General features: G+C 37.4%; 1 protein-coding gene across 1 annotated transcript in view; it reads left to right on the top strand.

The window, feature by feature from the left end:
• CEP135 (centrosomal protein 135) overlaps window positions 1–22,352 on the top strand; it is a 79,097-nt gene that overhangs the window by 41,584 nt on the left and 15,161 nt on the right. The window contains exons 14-21 of the mRNA XM_059065925.2: window positions 118–195; window positions 7,613–7,764; window positions 13,893–14,008; window positions 14,083–14,237; window positions 15,125–15,180; window positions 17,279–17,447; window positions 18,303–18,413; window positions 18,698–18,883. Coding sequence (XP_058921908.1) covers window positions 118–195; window positions 7,613–7,764; window positions 13,893–14,008; window positions 14,083–14,237; window positions 15,125–15,180; window positions 17,279–17,447; window positions 18,303–18,413; window positions 18,698–18,883 — 1,023 coding nt within the window. The remainder of the gene's footprint in view (window positions 1–117; window positions 196–7,612; window positions 7,765–13,892; window positions 14,009–14,082; window positions 14,238–15,124; window positions 15,181–17,278; window positions 17,448–18,302; window positions 18,414–18,697; window positions 18,884–22,352) is intronic.

Below are 22,352 nucleotides of genomic sequence, written 5' to 3'. Positions count from 1 at the left end.
AAACATTTCTATGTTATAAAAAGACAGATAAAATAGTACTGTAGACTTGCATTGCTTACTTTGGTAATTTTGTTTTATTATCTGATGTGAATGAACATCTATAAAATTCTCTTACAGCATCTCCATGAATTGAGTATTTTTGGAAAATCAGAATTAGAGAAAACTGTTGAACATTTGACATGTGTTAATCAACAGGTAACTTATCAAACTGAATTTGGGGTATATTTTGTTGTATGAATGACTATTTTAATTATAGTTTTAATGTACTGTATGTTTTTAAAATTACAAAATAATATGTTAGAGAAACTGTATAACAGTGACTAGGAGTATGTACTCTGAAGGTTGACTACTTAGATTCAAATCCATCTTTGTCACCTATTACCTGTAGGCAAGTTTCTTAAACTTTTCATCCCCTAATTTCTTTATTTGTAAGATAGAAATGGTGCTAATACTTACTTCTTAGAGTTTTTGTGAAAATTAAATGAGTTAATAGATATCAAGAACTTAGTATAGTTACTGGCATATCGTAAGCACTCAGTAAGTGTTAGCTATGATTATTGTTGCTTTGCTCTTGTTTAAAAAATCATGTATGTAATACAGACAGAGTAAAAAGTGAAAATCAAGAGTAAAAAGTGAAAATCATTTTCATTCCTTATTGCTCTCACTAGAGATAGGGCTTTTAACAAATTGGTATGTGTTCTGATAGTCTTTTTTTCTTTCTGTGTTTTGTTTTGACTAGTTTCCTTTTCCCTGTCTTCACTGTTTTTATTTGTCTACTAATTCTATCATTGTTTCTATCAGCTTTGGAGCAGTTGATTTTTTTTCCTCTTCCTCATAGGTTGTATTTTCCTGCTTCTTTGTATGCCTGGTAACTTAAGATTGGATGTCAGACATTGTGAATTTTATTTTCTTGGTTGCTGGAGAGCTTGTATTCCTAGAAACACTCTTGAAGTTTGTTCTGGGATACACTTAAGTCAGATGGAAGTAGCTTGTTCCTTTTTGGTTTTGCTTTTAAGCTTAATTAGGTGCGACTAGAATGGTATTTAGTTTTGGACTAATTTTGTTTTACTACTGAAACCAAATCTTTCTGAGTACGCTCACTACCTGTTGCCTCATGAATTATGAGGTTTTCAAATGACTGATGGGAAAAGAAGCTATTCCTGGCCCTGCATGAGCCGTCAGTACTGTTTCCTCTAATTCTTTGATGGTTCTTTCCCTGGCCTTGGGCAGCTGTCTGTGAGCTGTGCTCTACTCAGCTGAAGTTTCAAGGGGCACCCTTTATAGATCTCTGGTGCTCTTACTCTGTGCAGTTCTCCTCTGGTATCTGCCCTGCGAATTCTAACTGCTTTGGCCTCCCTTGACTCTCAGTCCTGTATTCTGAAGTTAGGGGAATCACCAGGCCCAGCTGATTTCTTTCCCTGTGCCACAGCCTGGAAATTCTTCAGGCAATAAACTGGAACAATTATAGGGCTCATCTCACTTGTTTCATCTCTCAGGGGTCACTATCCATCATTGCCTAATGCCCAGTGTCTTGAAATCCATTGTTCCATATACTTTGCCCAAATTTTTAGTTATTTCAGGTAGAAGGGTCCCTGTCACTCTAGCCTGCCCAGAATCTGAAAGCAAGAATTAATGAACTGGAAAATATATCTGAAGTACTAGAAGTCATTGAAAAGAGACTAGGAGATAGAAAATATAAAATAAGTTAAAGCCTTAGAGAATAGGGTTTCCCTGGTGGCGCAGTGGTTGAGAATCCGCCTGCGGATGCAGGGGACACGAGTTCGTGCCCTGGTCCGGGAAGATCCCACGTGCTGCGGAGCGGCTGGGCCCGTGAGCCATGGCCACTGGGCCTGTGCGTCCGGAGCCTGCGCTCCTCAATGGGAGAGGCCACAGCAGTGAGAGGCCCGCGTACCACCAAAAAGAAAAAAAAAAAGCCTTAGAGAATAAAGTGAGAAGGTCCAGCATTTATTTAGTCAGAATTCTAGGAGAATATAATAAAATATGGGAGAGGCTGTATTTGAAGACATAATAAGATACTTTTTTAGGTATGATAGAAAACACAGGAATCCTCTGATTTAGGATGTACAGTGAATTCCAGTAGCATGACAAATCCCAAGCAAGATAGATAAAAGGAAAATCCATACCATTTTTATAGCAATAAATAATACAAGATACCTATGTATAATTTTGCAGGATCTTAATAGAAAACATTTTGCATCCTTACTGAAATATATTAAGGAAGACCTAAATAAGTGGAGAGATATATCCAATTTATTTAAAAGGTGACAGATATTATGTTTATAAAAAATTGTAAATTCTCCCCAAATTCATCTGTAGAGTTGGTGTAGTTTCAGTTGAAATCCCAAGAAGATGGGTAGGTGGGTGGATGTGTGTGAGAGTGAACACTGACAATAGATTTTAAAATTTACATGGAAGCAAAGAGCCAAGAATCACAAAGAAATTTTAAAGAAGAACGTGGTGTGGAACTTGTCTTACTAGATATGAAGGCTTTAGAGTCATTAATGAAGATAGGGTGGTAGTGATCAGGGATTAAGAGAGTAATAAAACCCAGTAGAGAGCAAACCCACAAAATATGGAAATTTCATATGTAGAGGACTCAGATGAATGGGGTAAGAGAGGATTATTCAGTAATTTATTGTTTCTGGGACAATTGTTCATATATATGTATGTAAAAAAGTAATTGGGGACTTCCCTAGTGGTCCAGTGGGTAAGACTCTTCACTCCCAATGAAGAGGGCCCAGGTTCGATCCCTGGTCAGAGAACTAGATCACACATGCATGCCGTAACTAAGAGTCTGCATGCTGCAACTAAAAGATCCCACATGCCGCAATGAAGATCTCGTGTGCCGCAACTAAGACCCGGCGCAGTCTGGATGGATGGATAGATGGATAGATAGATAGATAGATAGATAGATAGATAGATATTATTTTAAATAAAAAATAAAATAAAAGAGGAATTGGGGGCTTCCCTGGTGGCGCAGTGGTTGAGAGTCCGCCTGCCGATGCAGGGGACACGGGTTCATGCCCCGGTCCGGAAAGATCCCACATGCCGCAGAGTGGCTAAGCCCGTGAGCCATGGCCACTGAGGCTGCGTGTCCGGAGCCTGTGCTCCACAACGGGAGAGGCCACAACAGTGAGAGGCCCATGTACCGCAAAAAAAAAAAAGAGGAATTGGATCCTACCTAAAATATACCAGACCCAAAAATCAGCTCAAGGTTACTTGCAGCCTTGAATGTTCAAGAAATAGCTACAAATTTTAGAAGAAAATACAAGAGAAAAATCTTTTTTACCTTGGCATAATAATAATTATAACAATCATTTATATAGCATTTACTGTGTGTCAGGTACTTTTCTCAACATTTTATATATATTCATGTATATAATTTTAATTCTCACAACAATGATAAGAAGTAAATGCTAATATTATCCTTATTTCACAGATAAGGAAACAGAGGGGAAGCTTGCCCAAGATCACATAGCTAGCAGGTGTCAGGTGCCAGTGTTTGCTCCTAAACAAGACACAAATAAGTTTATTCCTTTAAAGAAAACATAGATAAATAGGACCACATTGACAAGAACATCTTTGTTTATCAAATAGCCATAAATTGAAAAGACAAGCCACTAATGCAGGGAACAACTTACCATGCATTTAACCTAAAAAAAACTCAACAGAGGGGTTTCCCTGGTGGTGCAGTGGTTGAGAATCTGCCTGCCAATGCAGGGGACACGGGTTCAAGCCCTGGTCTGGGAAGATCCCACATGCCACGGAGCAACTGGGCCCGTGAGCCACAATTACTGAGCCTGCGCGTCTGGAGCCTGTGCTCCACAGCAAGAGAGGCTGCGACAGTGAGAGGCCCGCGCACCGCGATGAAGAGTGGCCCCCGCTCACCGCAACTAGAGAAAGCCCTCGCACAGAAACGAAGACCCAACACAGCCAAAAAAAAAAAAAAAAATCTCAACAGAAGATGTGAATTGACACATCATGGCAGAAGAAACTATAAATGATTAATAAATATAAAAAGATGTTCTACCTCAATAATAGGGGAAATACCAGTTACAACTACAGCAAAATCATTTCACATCCATCAGGTCATCAGAAATTAACAAGTTATAGCTAGTATTATTAGTTTTGTGAATCTTCTGGGAGTGCAAACTGGTGGTACCTCTTTGGAGAATAATTTGGCATTGTTCTGGGTTAGCAAAGGCATACTGTATTAGCCAGCAAATCCATTTCTAGATATGAACCCTGGATCAAAGTCAATAAACTATGGCCCCTAGACCAAATCTGGTCTCCAGTCTGTTTTTGTAATAAAGTTTTTATTGGAACACAGCCATGATTATTTGTTAATACATTGCTTATGGCTGTTTCTTTGTTACAGTAGAGTAGTGGCAAAGGACCATATGGCTCACAAAACCTAAAATGTTTACTCTCTGACAGAAAAACGAAAACAATCTGGATGTCAGTTGTGAGGAAAATAAACAGTGGTAAGTCATACAATGGCGTGTTACAGAGCAACAAAAATGAATGAATAATAGCTGCAAACATCAACATGCATGAATCTTGCAAATATGATGTTGAAGAAAACATGCAGTATGATTCTGCTTATGTAAAGTTCAAAAACATGCTAACCTAAACTGTAAATTGTTTGGAGATTCATACAGATGTGGTAAGGAAAAGCAAGAAATGAGAAACAGAAGACTCAGGTTAGTGGATACTGTGGGCAGGAGTTAGGGGATGTCATTGGAGACTACTCACAGTAGTTTCAAAGGTTCAGGTAATATTTTTTAAGCCAGGTGATGGGTACACAAATGTTCCTGTTTTTAATCTTTATACCACACATGTACTCTTGTTTGAACAAGAATTCTGGAAGATTTTTAGTGCAAAAAAATTTTTTTTTCCTTTCCCACCTGCATATCCCACAAATTACCATCCACAACTCTCTTTCCTGGTGTTTACCTCCCTGTTTCTAAATAATGTGCTTGTGCTATTTAGTCTTTATTGATTTAAGGTTATTTAGTGAGTCTCCGTGATGGTAGATGATGGATTAGCACTCCCCTTTTCTTCCCCCATTACATAGTTTAATTACATATTTTGCTCACTTAAGTAGTTATTGTTAATATTACCAAGACTTCTCGTGGTTTACGGCTCAGCCAAGTGGGATGGTACTACTCTTACCTTTTTTCTTGTAGACCATTTTCCTGGAGTTAATAATTGCTTTTGTTTTGTTTTGTTTCATTTTGTTTTTTGTTACTTTTCTGTTTTTCATTGCTAATTTTTATCAAGAACTCTATCTCTGCCACATGCCTTTCAATATTTTTTGAGTTTTCAAACTTACCAGTTCTGGTCTTTTTCCCCCGAATACCTCCCTTCTTGAGCTTTCTATCTTGCTTTATTATGGACTATGTCTCTCCATAGCTGTCCTCATAAGACTTTCCCTGTCCCCCTCTCCTGTGTTGAACCTCATGTTTTCTTCTTTTCTTGGTTTGTTCCTTCATTATGGTATAGCATCTTCTCCAGCAGTTTCCTGAAAAAGAATACATGGGAGGAAATTTTTTTGGTACTCTACTTGCCTGAAAATTTCTTTATTCAACTTTCATAATTTATGATTTGGCTTAGGCATATGGCAGTCTAGATTGGAAAATTATTTTCCCTAAAAATTTTGAATACTGTTCACCATTGGTCTTTCAACTTTCTTTGAGATGTCTGATGCTATTCTTTTCTGAGTCCTCTGTATATGACATATTTTTATTTCTGAAAGGATTTGGGGTTTTCTCTTTATCTTGTGTCTCCAATTTCTTTGGTAATTTACTATACTCTTCTGTTTTCTCTCTCTGGAGCTTTATTTGTTGGTTTTAGACTTCCTAAAGAGATCTAGTGTTCTTATCCTTTCTCTTTTATTTTCTCTTTGACTTTTCTACTTTCTGGGAGATTGCCTCAACTTTGTCTTTTAGCCCTTCTGTTGATTGCCTCAACTTTGTCTTTTAGCTCTTCTATTGATTTTTTTAATATATTTGATTTCCAAGAGAACTTTCTAGAAAGAGATAACTGGGGTATGAGTGTCCCAGTATATAGACTTTCAGCCAATCTCCTTGTTCAGTTCTCCTCGTGACCCCACCCCACAGCTTCATGCCTCCATGTGTTGAGCTTCTTCAGGCTGAGTCCACTGGCTGCGCTCATTGGTATTTCCTACAGTGGCCATTTTAGGTCATTGATTCTCTACTGCGGTCAGTTCTGCCTCCTAAGAGATATTTGGCAATAATCTGGAGAATTTTTGTCTGTCACAGTTAGGGGAAAAAGTACTTCTTGTATCTGATAAGCAGAGGGCAGGGATGCTGCTAAACGTCCTACAGTGCACAGGACGGCCCTCACCACAAAGAATTATCTGGCCTCAAAGGTCATTAGTTCCTAGGTTCAGACCCTGCTTTAGATTGTATACATCTTTCTTTCACTCTGAACCACTCTCTGCCCTTTGTCTTCCACAGGTTTTTGAAGTCACTTGTTCACCCTTGTTTTCTCTCTTGTTCTCTCTGTCCTTATGAGTATATAACCTTCTTATTTCTTTACTGTCATTTTAGCACTGTTTCCAGAAGAAGGGGTGTTAAAAGTATGTGTGGTCAGTCTACAGTTTCAACTGGAAGACTGAAATTTATCACTGATGTTTCTTGGTTTTGAATTTTGTATATAGATCATTATTGCATCTAGAGTTTATTTTTGTACATAAAATAAAATAGAATCTAGCTAATTTTTTGTCTCCAGTGAGTGGCTATCCCAGCTCTATTTTTAAAAAGTTTATTCTTTTCCCACTTTCTTAAAATGATGCCTTTTCTAAACTTACATCTGTGATGTATCTGCTTGTCCATATGTGAAATCCATACTGTCTTAATTATAGTAGCTTTTTCATTTATTTTGATATCTCATAAAGCAAGTCTAGCTGCAGTCTTCCTCATGCCCCCCATTTTTACTGTTTTTTCTTAACTTTCTTTTTTCCTAAATAAATTTTAGAATGAAATCTGAGTCACCCATCTAATTTTAAAAAGGTTGTGTCAGGATTCTTACTGAAATTTTATTGAATTTACAATTATTTCAGGAAATTTTAATCCATTTCCAGTATTGTGTTCCTGTTCGGAAACATGTGTGTTCACATTAAGTCAGGTTGTGTTTTACGCTCTTCAGGAAAATGTTACAGGTTCCTCATATAAATCTTGTCCATTTTGTGTTTGGGTTACGGTATTTTCTGCTCTGATTTTTCTTCAGTTCAGTCCTACCTACTTTTTTTTTTTTTAGAAATTTCTCAAAATTTTGGCCTGCTAGTGGTTTCCTTTCATTGCTGTTATGGATACATTCTTTTCTTCCTTTCTTGCCTTTCTTTTTTGGTATCTTTTCTTTGATTTCAATGATATTGAAGAGGAGAGAGAGAAAAATGTGTTTGCCTATTCTGACATCTAGAACCTAAAGTGTACACATGACTTTTAAAGTATTTTAAAATAAATCTAATTTATTTCCTTAGTCTTCTTCCAGAAATATTATGAAAGAGTGCTTAAGGAAAAGAAACTGAGACATATACCTATTAATTTTTAAAATTTAATTACAGCTTGAAAACGAAAAAAGTGAATTAAAGTCTAAAATGTTAAAAATGAAAGAAACAACAGAGTCTTTAGACAAAAAAGTAAAACTCCAAGCTCAAAAACTTAACCATGTGGCTGGTGACTCATCTCATCAGAAAACAGAGATGAACTCACTTAGGTAAGTTTATTGAAAGTTTCATTTCTCTTCTGGGAACAAGCTTGTTGCTATATAAGGTTCATAATGGTGGCATTTTGGACTAGGCCTTTGAAAAGCAGTAGTTCTCAAAGTTGGCTTTGCAGCAGAATCACTTGGGGAGCTTTTGTAAAGTATGGATTTAGGGACTGATCTCTGGAGGTTCCTGTTCACTGAGTGAATCTGGGTAAGTTTTGAGTATCTGTACTTCCATTGCGGAGCACAGGCTCCAGATGCACAGGTTCAGCGGCCATGGCTCATGGGCCCAGCTGCTCTGTGGCATGTGGGATCTTCCCGGACCAGGGCACGAACTCATGTCCCCTGCATCAGCAGGCGAATTCTCAACCACTGCACCACCAGGGAAGCCCCAGATATATGTACTTTTTTAAAGACTTTCATAGTTTGATATGATTGCAGGCAAATTTTTTTACCTACCTCCTTCTAAAATCTCCCTAACAGATACAGGCATACTTTGTTTTATTGTGCTTCAATTTATTGTGCTTTGCAGATGTTGTGTTTTTTACAAATTGAAGGTTTTTGGCAATCCTGCATCAAGCAAGTTTATTGGTGCCGTATTTCCAACAGCATTTGCTCACTTCGTGTTTCTGTGTCACATTTTGGTAATTCTTGCAATACTTCAAACTTTTTCATAATTATTATGTTTGTTATGATGATCTGCGATCAGTGAGCTTTGACTATTACTGCAACTCACTGAAGGCTCAGATGATGGTTAGTATTTTTTAGAAATAAGGTTTTTAAATTAAGGTATGTGCATCATTTTTTTCAGACATAATGCTATTGTACACCGAATAGACTACATTATAGTACAGACATAACTTTTATTTTTATTTACTTATTTTTTTAATGGCTTTGAATTTTTAATTTTTTTTATTGAAGTATAGTTGTTTACAATGCTGTGTTAGTTTCTGGTGTACAGCAAAGTGATTCACTTATACATATGTGCATATATATATATTTATATATATATACACACATATATACTTTTTCATATTCTTTCTGTTATGGTTTATAACAAGATATTGATTATAGTTCTCTGTGCTATACAGTAAGACCTTGTTGTTTATTTTATATATAGTAGTTTGTATCTGCTAATCCCAAACTCCTAATTTACCCCTTCCCCCTTCCCCTTTGTTAACCATAAGTTTGTTTTTTATGTTTGTGAGTATTAAACATAATTTTATATGCCCTGGGAGACCAAATAATCCACATGATTCACCTTATTGTCATATTTTCTTTACTGTGGTGGTCTGGAACCAAACCCACAATATCTCCAAGGTATGCCTGTACTTCAGATTATTTGTACTCCTTAGTGTAGAATTGCTGGAAATTACAGAATTTTTTTGCTACCTATGTCATTGTTCTCATTCTTCTTTCAGAGAAATGTAAAATCAGAATATTTATATACAGAGTCTAAAAGGTGATGTGTCTGAAAAATGGTAAAAAAAGTGTCAGTATGGCCCAAGTAGGCTCTATCTACAGGTTGAAGTCAGGTAATAAAGAACTTGGTATGATGACCAAGAGTGTCTGGATTTTATCTTATAAACATGGAGAACAAACAATTGTTTAACCAAGGGGGTGACTTCCTACCATGCCTCTTAGGAAGTGAACTCTCACAAAAATAGGGAAGGTGAATTTGGAGTCTTAAGAGACTGATGGCAGACAATGGAGACAATGAGTCTGGAGTGAAACAGTGGCAATGAACTTGGAGAACAGTGGCCGGATTTAGGAAACATTTGTTACACAAAATCAAAACAAATTATGTAATAAGACCAAGAGCTGGCTGTTCGTTTGTTTAAGAAGAACTAAGGTAGAAGCTTCTTTTTCCTTTTTTTTTTTTTTTTTTTCTTTACAAGACACTACATACATCCTATGAAGGAGAGCTACCTGAATGGAATGTCCCATTCCGCTCTGGTTCATGTCTATGTTCAACTCCAAAGTACAAATACCATGGTATATTTCTGTCACCCAGAATTACTAGTCTACCCTTTTCCGTTTTGTGTCCAGATGATTGGAGCTGCATTTAGTCCATCTTGCTTTTTCCTTCAAACTGTAGCTATAACTCCCCTTTCCTTCCCTCACAGGATGCCCTTTCCAATCTTATAAGACAGAGCTTTCAGTGCCCTCCCTTGAATCCCCTACCGTGCAGCTCCTTTGGTGTTTTCTCTGCTATACTAATACCCTTTTCTTTTACCCAGCCTGCTACTTCCCTCACCTAGGAATAATGCAGTCACTGTGTTATAGGAATGGGTTGTGGAGAATTTTCTCTTTACCTTGTTATAGGAATGGGTTGTGGAGAGTTTTCTCTTTACCTTTGTTTGTCTGTAAACAGAGACAGGTAATAATGGGGGGATTGCAGGATTCCATAACTTTTTTTTGCTCTGACAAATATCAGACTTGTCTGTGAGGAAGGTGTGTCAGTCACATTCTCCATATCAATATACATCGGTAAACATTAGAACCATGAGTTCAAGCTGTCAAGTTCACATCCAAAGCTGAACCCAATACAAACATAATACCAAGCACTGTATGGAAATAAAGTCACCTTGTCCAAACCTCATGCAACTTTTGATATGTTTAATAGAGATCTTGCTATCCCTTTAATCACATCAAGTTCTGTTTTCCTTAACATGAAGACATTTAAGAAGCTGATATTCAGATAGATAAAGCATATATTCCTTTTCATCCACCTGGTGGGCCCATTTTCTCTTTCCCTTCCTGAGTTAGGCATTTTTCATCAAATTTCAGTGCCACCAAACAGTCTTTTCTATATCAAGCATAGTCTCTAATTGTCCAAATAGAGGATCTATGGTCTAGTCTCTTGGTGTAGCAGCAGAGGACAATAGCCTTAATCCTTACCACTGCTAGCTATGAGGCTCTAAACATTTAGATTCCTGCAGCTGGAAATACCGTCAGACTTTTCATTTCACGTTAGTCTTTAGTTATTCTGTGTACCTTCTTTAAAACTAGAGGGTTATGTACTTACCCAGGATCAAATAAATGCATTAGCTGATTTTCCTGGAAAGAGCCCATAAGCTCTAGTTAGACTTATTATTATGGCAATAAGTATCAGCTTTTATAGTAGAGTGTGTTTGTATATTCAGAAAACCAAATATAACTGGTCTCCTTTGAGAAGCATTTATTTGTTAAGGGAATTGAGAACCATTTTAGATAAGGCTCATATATTCCTTAGGATGCCTAGGAATTATCTTCTGGGCATGCCTAACATTTTTTTCTACAAAGACAGGAAGAGGAGCCAGGGCCCTAAGTAAGGACAGCTGAGCTCATGGAACTGGAGTTGGAAGGGCCAAGGGACCTAGGACCACCAGATATAAATCATCATCCTTTTCCAAAAATGTGAAAGAAAAGCCAGTCCTGATCCCTTTCCCCCTCTCTCAGTTATCAAGAGATGATACTTTCTCAGTTAGCAGTGGGTCATAACCATAGAGTCTTGGAGACATCTGAAATAAAACAGGGATACCAAAAAAACCCCAGTGATACTGGGCTACCCTGGTGGCGCATTGGTTAAGAATCCACCTGCCGATCCAGGAGACACAGGTTCGAGTCCTGGTCCGGGAAGATCCCACATGCCGCAGAGCATCTAAGCCCGTGCACCACAACTACTGAGCCTGCAGTCTAGAGCCCGAGCAGCTAAGCCTGTGCACCACAACTACTGAAGCCCGTGCACCTAAAGCCCATGCTCCGCAACAAGAGAAGCCACTGCAGTGAGAAGCCTGCACACCACAACAAAGAGTAGCCCCACTCTCCACAACTAGAGAAAGCCTGTGGATAGCAACAAAGACCCAACGCAGCCAAAAATAAATAAATTAATTTTAAAAAACAGGGATACCATATCAATCTCTCTTTCTTCTAAGAGGCCATTAAAATTCCAAACCTATGCCTCTTAGATGGAGCTTCAGCTCCATTTTACAACTTGAACACTTCTTATGAATAAAGCACCCTTTATGATGCTGTCTTTGTTTAAAATATACTCCATCATGAAGAGAAGTAATTACTTTTGCCCCCTAAGATGGGAGCATGTATATATCCATGTACTGTAATAAAATTGAGGAATTTGAGGCTCAGAGAGATGGTCTTATCCAGCCACATGGCTGGTAAGTAGAGAGGTAGAATTTTGATTCTAAGTTTTATTGCTTCAGTCTCTGGTGGGAAGTCATCACTTCCCTTTGCTTTTTGCTTATAGCACTTTCGAAGCTAAGAAATTAGCTCATCCTAGCAACTTAGTTCTCAACAGGTTCTCAAATTTTCCTTTCCAAACACCATGATGACAAATAATATGATAGTCACTCAGCTATTCTTTCCTATGAACTTTATACCTCAGTTCTTTCGTTAAGAAGACCTTTATCTTAGCAGCAATCCTTCTGTCAGAAAGTTATCACTGAGGTCTGTGTGGAATCTCTATTATTCCCTTGCCTGCCTACACTAGAATATGAAAAGGCAAAGCTATTTTTAAGACTCACTAAGGGCCTTCTTTATATGTATAATCAATCAAGATGTTATCCTGCCTTCATTTATCAACCCTACTTTCATTAGGAATTAACCCTGCTAATGAACTTAGATGTAAAAAAATCTTTACATTTCTACTTAGGATTTCAAGCACTGCCAACTACTCGGTGTCCATTAGGAACTCTGGGAGCCATTCCATTTTTGAAAGGATTCTTTATAGCTTACTGGCAGAAATTTTCCCTTCCATACAGAAGATGTCGTTTGCTCTTCGTAGTAGGCAATGTGATGTAGTAGAAAAACATTGATATCAGGGTAGACTAAACTGGATTTATATATTTTCTTTGCCTTAATAGCTTTGCCATCTTGAACAAGTTATTAGTTATTTGTTTCTATAATATCGAGATAATGGTTCTAATTATGGAACTGTCCTAGGAATAAATGAGCTAATGTCTGTAAATTATCAGTACAGTGAATATTAGCTTTCTTTTTTCTTCCCTCCATGTAGTTATATTCCTCAGAGTAATAGTTGTAGCTTTTACAAGCAGCTTGAATACAGTGAGTCACTTGGACCTCACAGATGATTTTATGAAGTAAAATTGCTTGAACCTAGAGTCTTTCTGACTTGGTTTTATTTGGTTGTGCAATTCTAAAGAAGTCAGCCTCACCTTGACTTCCCTCCCTGCCTCTGGGTCATCATTCACTTGCTATTAGAACAGTCAGGGTCATGTCTTTTGTGTTTCAGAATATCTCAGTGTTGCATGTAAAACTTCTTCATTTCTGTGGGAGATGTCCCATCTTACTAGTGGTTTCAGAATCCAACCTCCTTCCTATTAGGCAATTCTAAGCTAAGCCACCTTTAGTATCTTCTGCTATCTCATCTTCAAACAAACCCTAAAAGGAACCTGTGGAAGTCCCCAATAAATAGCCTAACATGAGAGCCATGTTTTTCCAGCAAAGCCAGGCTAAGAATTCCTAGGCCAGGACTAAAAGCTTCCAAAGACCCTAGATGCCATGAGAGCAAATTCTTGCTACTTCTGAAAAAAAAATTAATCTTACTGATCAGTAAGGGATTCATCTGAAATTATCTTTATTTTTGCTGTATGTCCTTTTTTTTTTTGCTCCCTGAAACCAATCTTTAGTCTTAAATCCTCATTGCACTACAGTAAATACCTATTTCCCTGTTTACTATGACCTCCCGTTGACTACCTATCAAAAAAAGTCAGAATGGGAAGCAGAATTAAAAGCTTGCTGGTCAGGATGTTGAAGCGCTAGGCCATTCTTTAAAAACAAGACTTTTCCTTTGCCTTGACTATTGGAAATAGATTTTAAAAGAAAGAGGGTTGATATTAGGAAACTGAGAAAAACTTTAAAACTACTAGGAAGCCTCTAGAAAAAAGTATACAATTAATTTGATTTTTACACCATATTATTTTGAGGAAGATGGAACAGTTTTGAAGAAAGGAATAATATATATAGTATAATGCTATATAGACTGGAAGAGCTTTAAAATAAGGAATAAAAGAAACTTTAAAAATGAGAAAAATATATTTTTTAAGATCTTTCATTTAAAAAAAATATTTCTACCAGAGATAAAGAATACCATTTGTTTTTGTCCACTGACTCTTTAGGCTAGTAAATGAGCAGCTACAGCGGTCACTTGAGGACTATCAGCACCAACTTTCCATGAAAAGAAGTGAACTTGAATCAGCACAAGCACAAGTTAAAATACTGGAGGAAGAAATAGGTAAGTATTCTTAAATTTTGTTTTTGCGAATCCTAATTTACTTTGTCTAACAAACATTTCTTTTTCATTTATAGATAAACTACACTTCAAGATGACTTCACAGAATGAAGAGGCTCATGTAATGAAAAAGACCATTGGTGTTATTGATAAAGAAAAAGACATCCTTCAGGAGACTGTAGATGAGAAGACAGAAAAGATTGCAAACTTGAATGAAAACCTAGCTAATAAAGTATGTGACTGTTAAGTAATGTTATCCAGCATCTGAACAGAAATCTTATTTTAGTCTCTGTTTTAGATATGCAGTTCTTATTGCCTGGGTTCAAGTTCCTAAGGCCCAAGGCCGTATCTTATAATGTGTTTAAATTTCATTTTATACCAATAATTTGAATCTTTAAAAGTTCTATTTTGGGCTTCCCTGGTGGCGCAGTGGTTGGGGGTCCGCCTGCCGATGCAGGGGACACGGGTTCGTGCCCCAGTCCGGGAGGATCCCACATGCCGCGGAGCGGCTGGGCCCGTGAGCCATGGCCGCTGGGTCTGCGCGTCCGGAGCCTGTGCTCCGCAACGGGAGAGGCCACAGCAGTGAGAGGCCCACGTACCGCAAAAAAAAAAAAAGTTCTATTTCTAGAATAGTTTTTTTTTTTAACATCTTTATTGGAGTATAACTGTTTTACAATGGTATGTTAGTTTCTGCTTCACAACAAAGTGAATCAGTTATACATATACATATGTTCCCATATCTCTTCCCTCTTGCGTCACCCTCCCTCCCACCCTCCCTATCCCACCCCTCTAGGTGGTCACAAAGCACAGAGGTGATCTCCCTGTGCTATGAGGCAGCTTCCCACTAGCTATCTAATTTACATTTGGTAGTGTAGAATACAATTTTATCATATGTGATTATAGCAAACTCAAGGAACAATTCAAATTCATAGAGTGGGTAGAAATATGTCAATATATGAAATATAATTGGTACATGGAAATATGTTTACTTGGAGGTTTCTTTTATAACATAATTTATGTAATTGGATTTAAACTATATAAATGTGACTGTATCAATTCAAATGAAGACATTTCTATATGAATGGTTTAGAATCTTACATATTTTTATAATTTCTATAGGAAAAAGCTATTACTCAGATGAAGATAACAGTCTCAGAGTATGAATCTTCTATGAAGTAAGTAATCAATGGAACGGCATCCAGTTTTTTTAGAAATTTTCAGTGAATGCAGCTTTATCTATTTGAATAGCAATCTGGCAATAGGAAAATTTCGTTTTCAATTTTCCTGTTTTTACCAGTAGCAGTTATTTTTTCAGTCTCCTGCATGGAAATGTTATCCTCTTTAACTTTCTTTCCTCCTCTGTCATCCACATCTAAACAATTATGTCTTATTAATTATTCTTTTACATACCTACTTGCTCCTTATTTCTACTGTAATTACCCTGTGCCGGCCCTAATCATTAAAACCTAGATTACCCTAGTAGCCAGTGTTGAATTTATTCCACATCTAAACCATTTTGAACATTGTTACAAGACTTTACATTTTAGGTCTGGTCTGTACTTCAAGACAAAAGTCACTAATTGTATTTATTTTATACACCCTTACATATTATATAATAGTGGGGACTTAAACATTAAATAAGTGTTTGCCAATTGAATTGTTTACGTTCTGCTCCTAACACTTGAAAGTCTTCTGTTTTTACTTGACTTTTGGAAGGATATATTTATTTTATGACTTTATTTGCACATAATGATTGGTAGAGACCTAAAATATCTGCTTCACCTAATTAATCATCTTAATGCAGTAGTTGTAATTTCTTTTTTAAAATTTTATTGGAGTATGGTTGATTTATAATGTGTTAATTTCTGCTATACAGCAAAGTGAGTCAGTTATATATATATTCTTTATCATATTCTTTTCCATTATTTTTTTTTTGTTTTTTTGGCTGCATTGGGTCTTTGTTGCTGTGCGCGGGCTTTCTCTAGTTGCGGTGAGCGGGGGCTACTCTTTGTTGGCGGTGCACAGGCTCTAGGTGTGCAGGCTTCAGTTGTTGCAGTGCGTGGGCTCTAGGGCATGCGGGCTTCAGTAGTTGTGGCTCGCGGGCTCTAGAGCGCAGGCTCAGTAGTTGTGGGGCACGAGCGTAGTTGTTCCGAGGCATGTGGGATCTTCCTGGACCAGGGATTGAACCTGTGTCCCCTGCATTGGCAGGCAGATTCTTAACCACTGCACCACCAGGAAGGTCTCCCATTATGGTTTATTACAGGGTATTGAATATAGTTCCCTGTGTTATATAGTAGGACTTGTTGTTTATCCATTCTGTAACACTAGCTTGCATCTGCTAATCCCAAACTCCCAATCCTTCCCTCCTCCAGCCCCCTCCCCGTTGACAACCACAATCTCTGTCTGTGAGTCTGTTTCTGTTTCTTTGATATGTTCATTTGTGTCATATTTTAGATTCCACATATAAGTGGTACCATATGGTATTTGTCTTTCTCTTTCTGACTTATTCGTTTAGTATGATAATCTCTAGGTCCCTCCATGTTGCTGCAAATGGCTTTATTTCATTCTTTTTAATGGCTGAGTAGTATTCCATTGTATATATGTAGCACATCTTCTTTATAGATTTCACTGTCAGTGGACATTTAGGTTGCTTCCATGTCTTGGCTATTGTAAATAATGCTGCTATGAACATAGGAGTGTGTGTATCTTTTCAAATTATAGTTTTGTCAGGTATAGGCCCAGGAGTGGGGATGCTGGATCATATGGTAACTCTCTTTTTAGTTTTTTAAGGAACCTCCATAGTGGCTGTATCAATTTACATTCCCACCAACAGTGTAGGAGGGTTCCCTTTTCTCCACACCCTCTCCAGCATTTGTTATTAGTAGACTTTTTAATGTTTGCCATTCTGACTGGTGTGAGGTGGTACCTCATTGTAGTTTTGATTTGCATTTCTCAGATAATTAGCAATGTTGAGCATCTTTTCATGTGCCTATTGGCCATCTGCATTTCTTCTTTGGAGAAATGTCCATTTAGGTCTTCTGTCCAGTTTTTGCTTGGGTTGTTTGTTTTTTTGTTATTGAGTTGTGTGAGCTGTTGGTATACACCCTTGTTGGTTGCATCATTTACAAATATTTTCTCCCAGTCCATAGGTTGAGTAGTTGTAATTTCATGCATTCCTAGTATACTTAAATCAGAGTACAACAGTTTTTTTTTTAAATGAACTAAATTTTCCAAAAAGCTTTCTTTATTGTTGCTACACCACCCATGTAACAGCCACCTAAAGGAAACATTGATTAATCAGGACCGTGAGATAAGCAGCCTCCGGCGCCAGCTTGATGCAGCTCACAAGGAACTTGATGAAGTAGGAAGATCTAAAGAAATGTCTTTTAAGGAAAACAGAAGATTACAGGATGATCTGGCTACAGTGGCAAGAGAAAACCAGGTATGAGCACAATGCATAAACTTTGATAGTTTTATAGCATACAGTTATACAATATATTCATTGTTTGCTAAATTTTAAAGCGCTAAATATGCTTTCTAAATTTTAAGTATATAAATATCAACAACAAAAGAAATAATTCTTTAAAGAGAATAGTGTTTATAAGGGTATTTTAAAATGTGGTTTAGAATGCTGTGGTATATTACAGGGTGTCTAATGGGTACAACTGTAGTCACCTCACCATTGTGATCTTTGTTGCAAGGAATACTGAAGCTGGGAGCATGGTGTTCTCTATGGCAGAAATCAGTGTTACCCTACTGGGTGAGGACCTCAGCATCACTCCCAGGGCAAAGTTGCTGTGTTTTAAAGACCCATGATAGATTTTAATTAGTTGTACTTACTTCCAGGGGCTTAGAGATATGCCTGTAAGTTAATTAATGAATATTTTAGAATGGCAAATACTAAAAGGTATTGGTTTTGTTTGTGCTAGTTTATTAAAGGATTACACCAAGAAAACCAATGATTTTCTTATTTTAAATATTTTATTTTTAAAAATTATTCATTATAGAGCATATTGCTGATATATAAATTTTTTATAATGTCAACCTCTGAGCATAGCTAGCCCCTGGTTTAAATACCAGATATGTGGTCACATATATTGTGGGAGATATATGGTAATATTTGGTTAAAAAGTCAAGACCAGTCAAGAAAAACATGTGAAAATAACAGTCAGGAACAGTTTTCCTTTTTTCCTACTCTCCCTTATTCCCCAAATTCAGAAAGAGCTATTTGAACATAAATAGAACTCATTAGGTGCTACATTCATTTTAGATTTGTCTTCAATTTTCTGATTTATAGCAAATTTCATTGGAATTAGAAGCAGCAGTGCAAGAAAAAGAAGAAATGAAGAGTAGAGTTCATAAGTACATAACTGAAGTGTCACGATGGGAGAGCTTAATGGCTGCTAAGGTGAAAAAATATTGTATAGGTTGGATTTAAGACTGATTTTTTTTTAACTTTTTCATGTTTCTTTATTCTGTCTCCTCTATTAGATATTAACATATGAAAGTGGAGATCTTGCCTACTGTCTTTGTATATTTTCATACAGATCTTACTTAGTATAGTGTCTGCACAGATAGCTTATGCTTCCTAAATTAAAACAAAAATCCCAATGTGTGTATATGTTTATGACATGGGTATTCCAGTGAATAATGATGACTAATTTAGAAACAATTTAATTGTGGTTAAACCAGGAAAGAGAAAATCAAGATTTGTTAGATAGATTTCAGATGCTTCATGACCGTGCTGAAGACTGGGAGGTCAAAGCCCATCAAGCTGAGGGAGAAAGCAGCTCAGTTCGACTGGAACTTCTTTCTATTGACACAGAGAGGAGACACCTTCGAGAAAGAGTGGAGCTACTAGAAAAAGAAATTCAGGAGGTAATATATTCATTTGTCTTGCACAGGCAGAATTTAGTAAAACAGAAAACATTCAAAGGCATTTTATTAAATTGAGGTTTAAGCATTGGTTAAAATCAGGTTCAATGGTAATCTGTCATTAATTCAGATAATTTGCTTAGGAGAGCTGCATTACTTTTATATTATAAGTAAAATATACATAATATCGAATTTACCATTTTAACCATTTTTAAGTATACAGTTGGCAGTTAGTACATGCATATTGTTGTGCAACTATCACCACCATCCTTCTCCAGAACTTTTTCATCTTCCCCAGTTAAAACTCTGTACCCATTAAATACTAACTAGCTCCCCATTCTCCCCTCCCTCAGCCACTGACAACCACCATTCTACTTTCTCTCTCTATGAATTTGACTACTCCATGTCCCTCTTATAAGTGGAGTCATACAATATTTGTCTTTTTGTGACTGAATTATTTTACTTAGGCCTAAGGTTCACTTAAATCTCAAGGTTCACCCATGTTGTAGCATGTGTCAGAATTTCATTCCTTTTTAAGGCTGAATAGTATCCCATTGTATGCATATACCACATTCTAAACATTCATCTGTCAATGGACATTTGGTTTGTTTCCATCTTTGGCTATTGAAAATAATGCTGCTATGAATATGGATGTACAATATCTATTTGAGTCTTTATTTTCAGTTCTTTAGGATATACCCAGCCATGGAATTACTGGATCATATTGTAATTTTATGTTTAATTTTTTGAATAACCACCATACAGTTTTTCACAGGGGCTGCACCATTTTACATTCCCACCTGCAATGTTAGGCTTCCAGTTTCTCCACATCTTCACCAACACTTGTTATTTTCTGGGGTTTTTTGTGTTTTTTTTGTTTGTTTTAATGATGGCCATCCCAGTGGGAGTGAAGTGGTATTTCATTTTGGTTTTGACTTATATTTTCTTAATGATTAGTGATGTTGAGCATATTTTGTGTGTTTATTGGCCATTTGTATATTTTCTTTGGAGAAATACCTATTCAAATCCTTTGCCTAGTTTTTAATCAGGTTGTTTTCTGTTGTTGTTGAGTAGTAAGAATTGTTTGTATATTCTGGATTTCAGTCCCTTATTAGATATGTGATTTGTGCATATTTTCTCCCATCTCATGGCTTACCTTGTCACTCAGTTTTATCCTTTGATGCATAAGAGTTTTAAATTTTGATGAAGTCCAATTTATCTGTTTTTTTTCTTCTTGCCTGTATTTTTGGTGTCATATCTAAGAAATCGTTGCTAAATCCAACATAATGAAGCTTTTCCCCTGTTCTTTCTATGCGTTTTATAGTTTTAGCTCTTACGTTGAGGTCTTTGATCCATTTTGAGTTAATTTTTATACATGATATAAGGTAAGGTTCCAACTTTTGCATGTGGATTTAAATAAGCTTTTGTCACAAAGACAGTTTAATAAAAGTCTCTTAATAAAATTTTGAGTTTAGTTAAAATATAGGGACCCTAAATAAGTTAGATTGATAAGGAACAGTTGGCTATTAGTTCTACTTTTGTTTTGTTTTGTTGGTATAGTATTGTAGTCGGTCTTTATTTTTTAGAAGAAAGTATTGATTATCTGTAGTGCATAGAATTATGCACCTCTCCCCCCCAAAATATATTTAGGTCCTAGCTCCCAGGACCTGTGAATGTGACCTTATTTGGAAATAGCATCTTTGCAGATTTAATCAAGTTAAAATGATGTGGGCTTCCCTGGTAGCGCAGTGGTTGAGAATCCGCCTGCCAGTGCAGGGGACACAGGTTTGTGCCCCGGTGCGGGAAGATCCCACATGCCGCGGAGCAACTAAGCCCGTGTGCTACAACAACTGAGCCTGCGCTCTAGAGCCCACGAGCCACAACTACTGAAGCCCGTGCACCTAGAGCCCGTGCTCCGCAACAAGAGAAGCCACCGCAATGAGAAGCCTGCGCACCATAACAAAGAGTAGCCCCCGCTCGCTGAAACTGGAGAAAAGACCACGCAGAGCAATGAAGACCCAATGCAGCCAAAAATAAACAAATAAATATTTTTTTAAAAGGTTAAAATGAGGTGACACTGGGTAGGATGGACCCTAATCTGATAACTGGTGTCCTTGTAAAATAAGGGAGATTCAGACACAGAAGACATAGGGGAGAATGCCATATGAGGATAGAGGCAGAGATTGAAATGATGTGTCTACCAAGGCCAAGAACCCCAAGGATTGCCAGCAATCACTTGAGCTGGGAGAGAGGTGTGGAAAAGATTCTCGCTCAGAACCTCCGGAAGGAACCGATCCTGCTGACATCTGGTTGTGGCCTCCAGAACTGAGAGGGAATACATTTCTATTGTTTTAAGCTATCTAGTTTCTGGTAATTTGTTATGGCAGCGTTAAGAAACTAGTACAGAATTTGGTACCAGGAAGTGGGATGCTTTTGTAACAAACCTAAAAAGGGTCTTTGGAATTGGGTACAGGCTGGAAGAGTTTTGTAATGGGTACAGGCTGGAAGAGTTTTGAGGTGCTTGATAGAAAAGTCTAGACTACCTTGAAAAGTTTGTAGGTAGAAAGATGAACACATTAAAGGCAATTCTGAAAAAAATTTTTCTGAGCTCAGAAAAAAAAAGGAAAGCTGTAGAGAAAACTTCTATTATTTACAAAATACATAAATCGTCATGAATGGAATTTGTCCAGAAATAAGAATGTTTCTTCTAGTGAGGTCTCAGGTGGAATTGAGGAACATGTTATTGGACACTGAGAAAAGGTAATTCTTATTATAAAATGGCAGAGGACTTGACTGAATTATGGTATACTCTTAGGAAAGTAGAACTTATAAGTTATGAACTTGGATATTTAGTTGAGGAAATTTCCAAGCAGAGTATGAAAGGTGCAACCTGGTTTCTCCTTGCTGCTTATAGTAAGATGTGAAGGAAAGAGATAGATTGAAGAAGGAATTGCTAAGCAAAAAAAGAGCCGGGACTTGATGATTTGGAAAAGTCTTAGCCTATCCAGATAGTGTGTTCTGGAGGCAGGGCCGAGAGTGTGGCTAGGCAAAGAGAGTAGGTGAGTGACTCACAGATCCAACCAATCACCTCAGCAGAAACACTGCCAGCTTGGGCTGAAAGGGATAGAAACAGGATACAAGGAAAGGCTAAACTTCTTGGATCCTACTAGCAGAAAACAGGCCACTAGAGTTATGAACATATGTTCTTCTTCAAGAAAAGGGAAGAATTAAGGTGGCTCAGACATCAGCAGGGCTGCCAAGGGCATCTCAAAAGCTGGTGGACCTGCTACACTACCATAGGCCCAGGGGACTGGGCTCTTTCTTCCTTGATTCCAGAAGGCAGCACCACTGCCACTGTGAGCCAAGAGATGGGGCTATACCTGAAGGCTGAGAAGGTGGGGCTGCCCTAGCGGGTCCAGAGGACAGAGTATCAAGACACAGATAATTATTTTTAGGCCTTGAAATCTAATGG

The sequence above is a fragment of the Kogia breviceps genome, chromosome 6 (assembly GCF_026419965.1).
Source record: "Kogia breviceps isolate mKogBre1 chromosome 6, mKogBre1 haplotype 1, whole genome shotgun sequence".
Classification (NCBI taxonomy): Eukaryota; Metazoa; Chordata; class Mammalia; order Artiodactyla; family Physeteridae; genus Kogia; species Kogia breviceps.
This window is presented reverse-complemented; position numbering and strand designations above follow the sequence as displayed.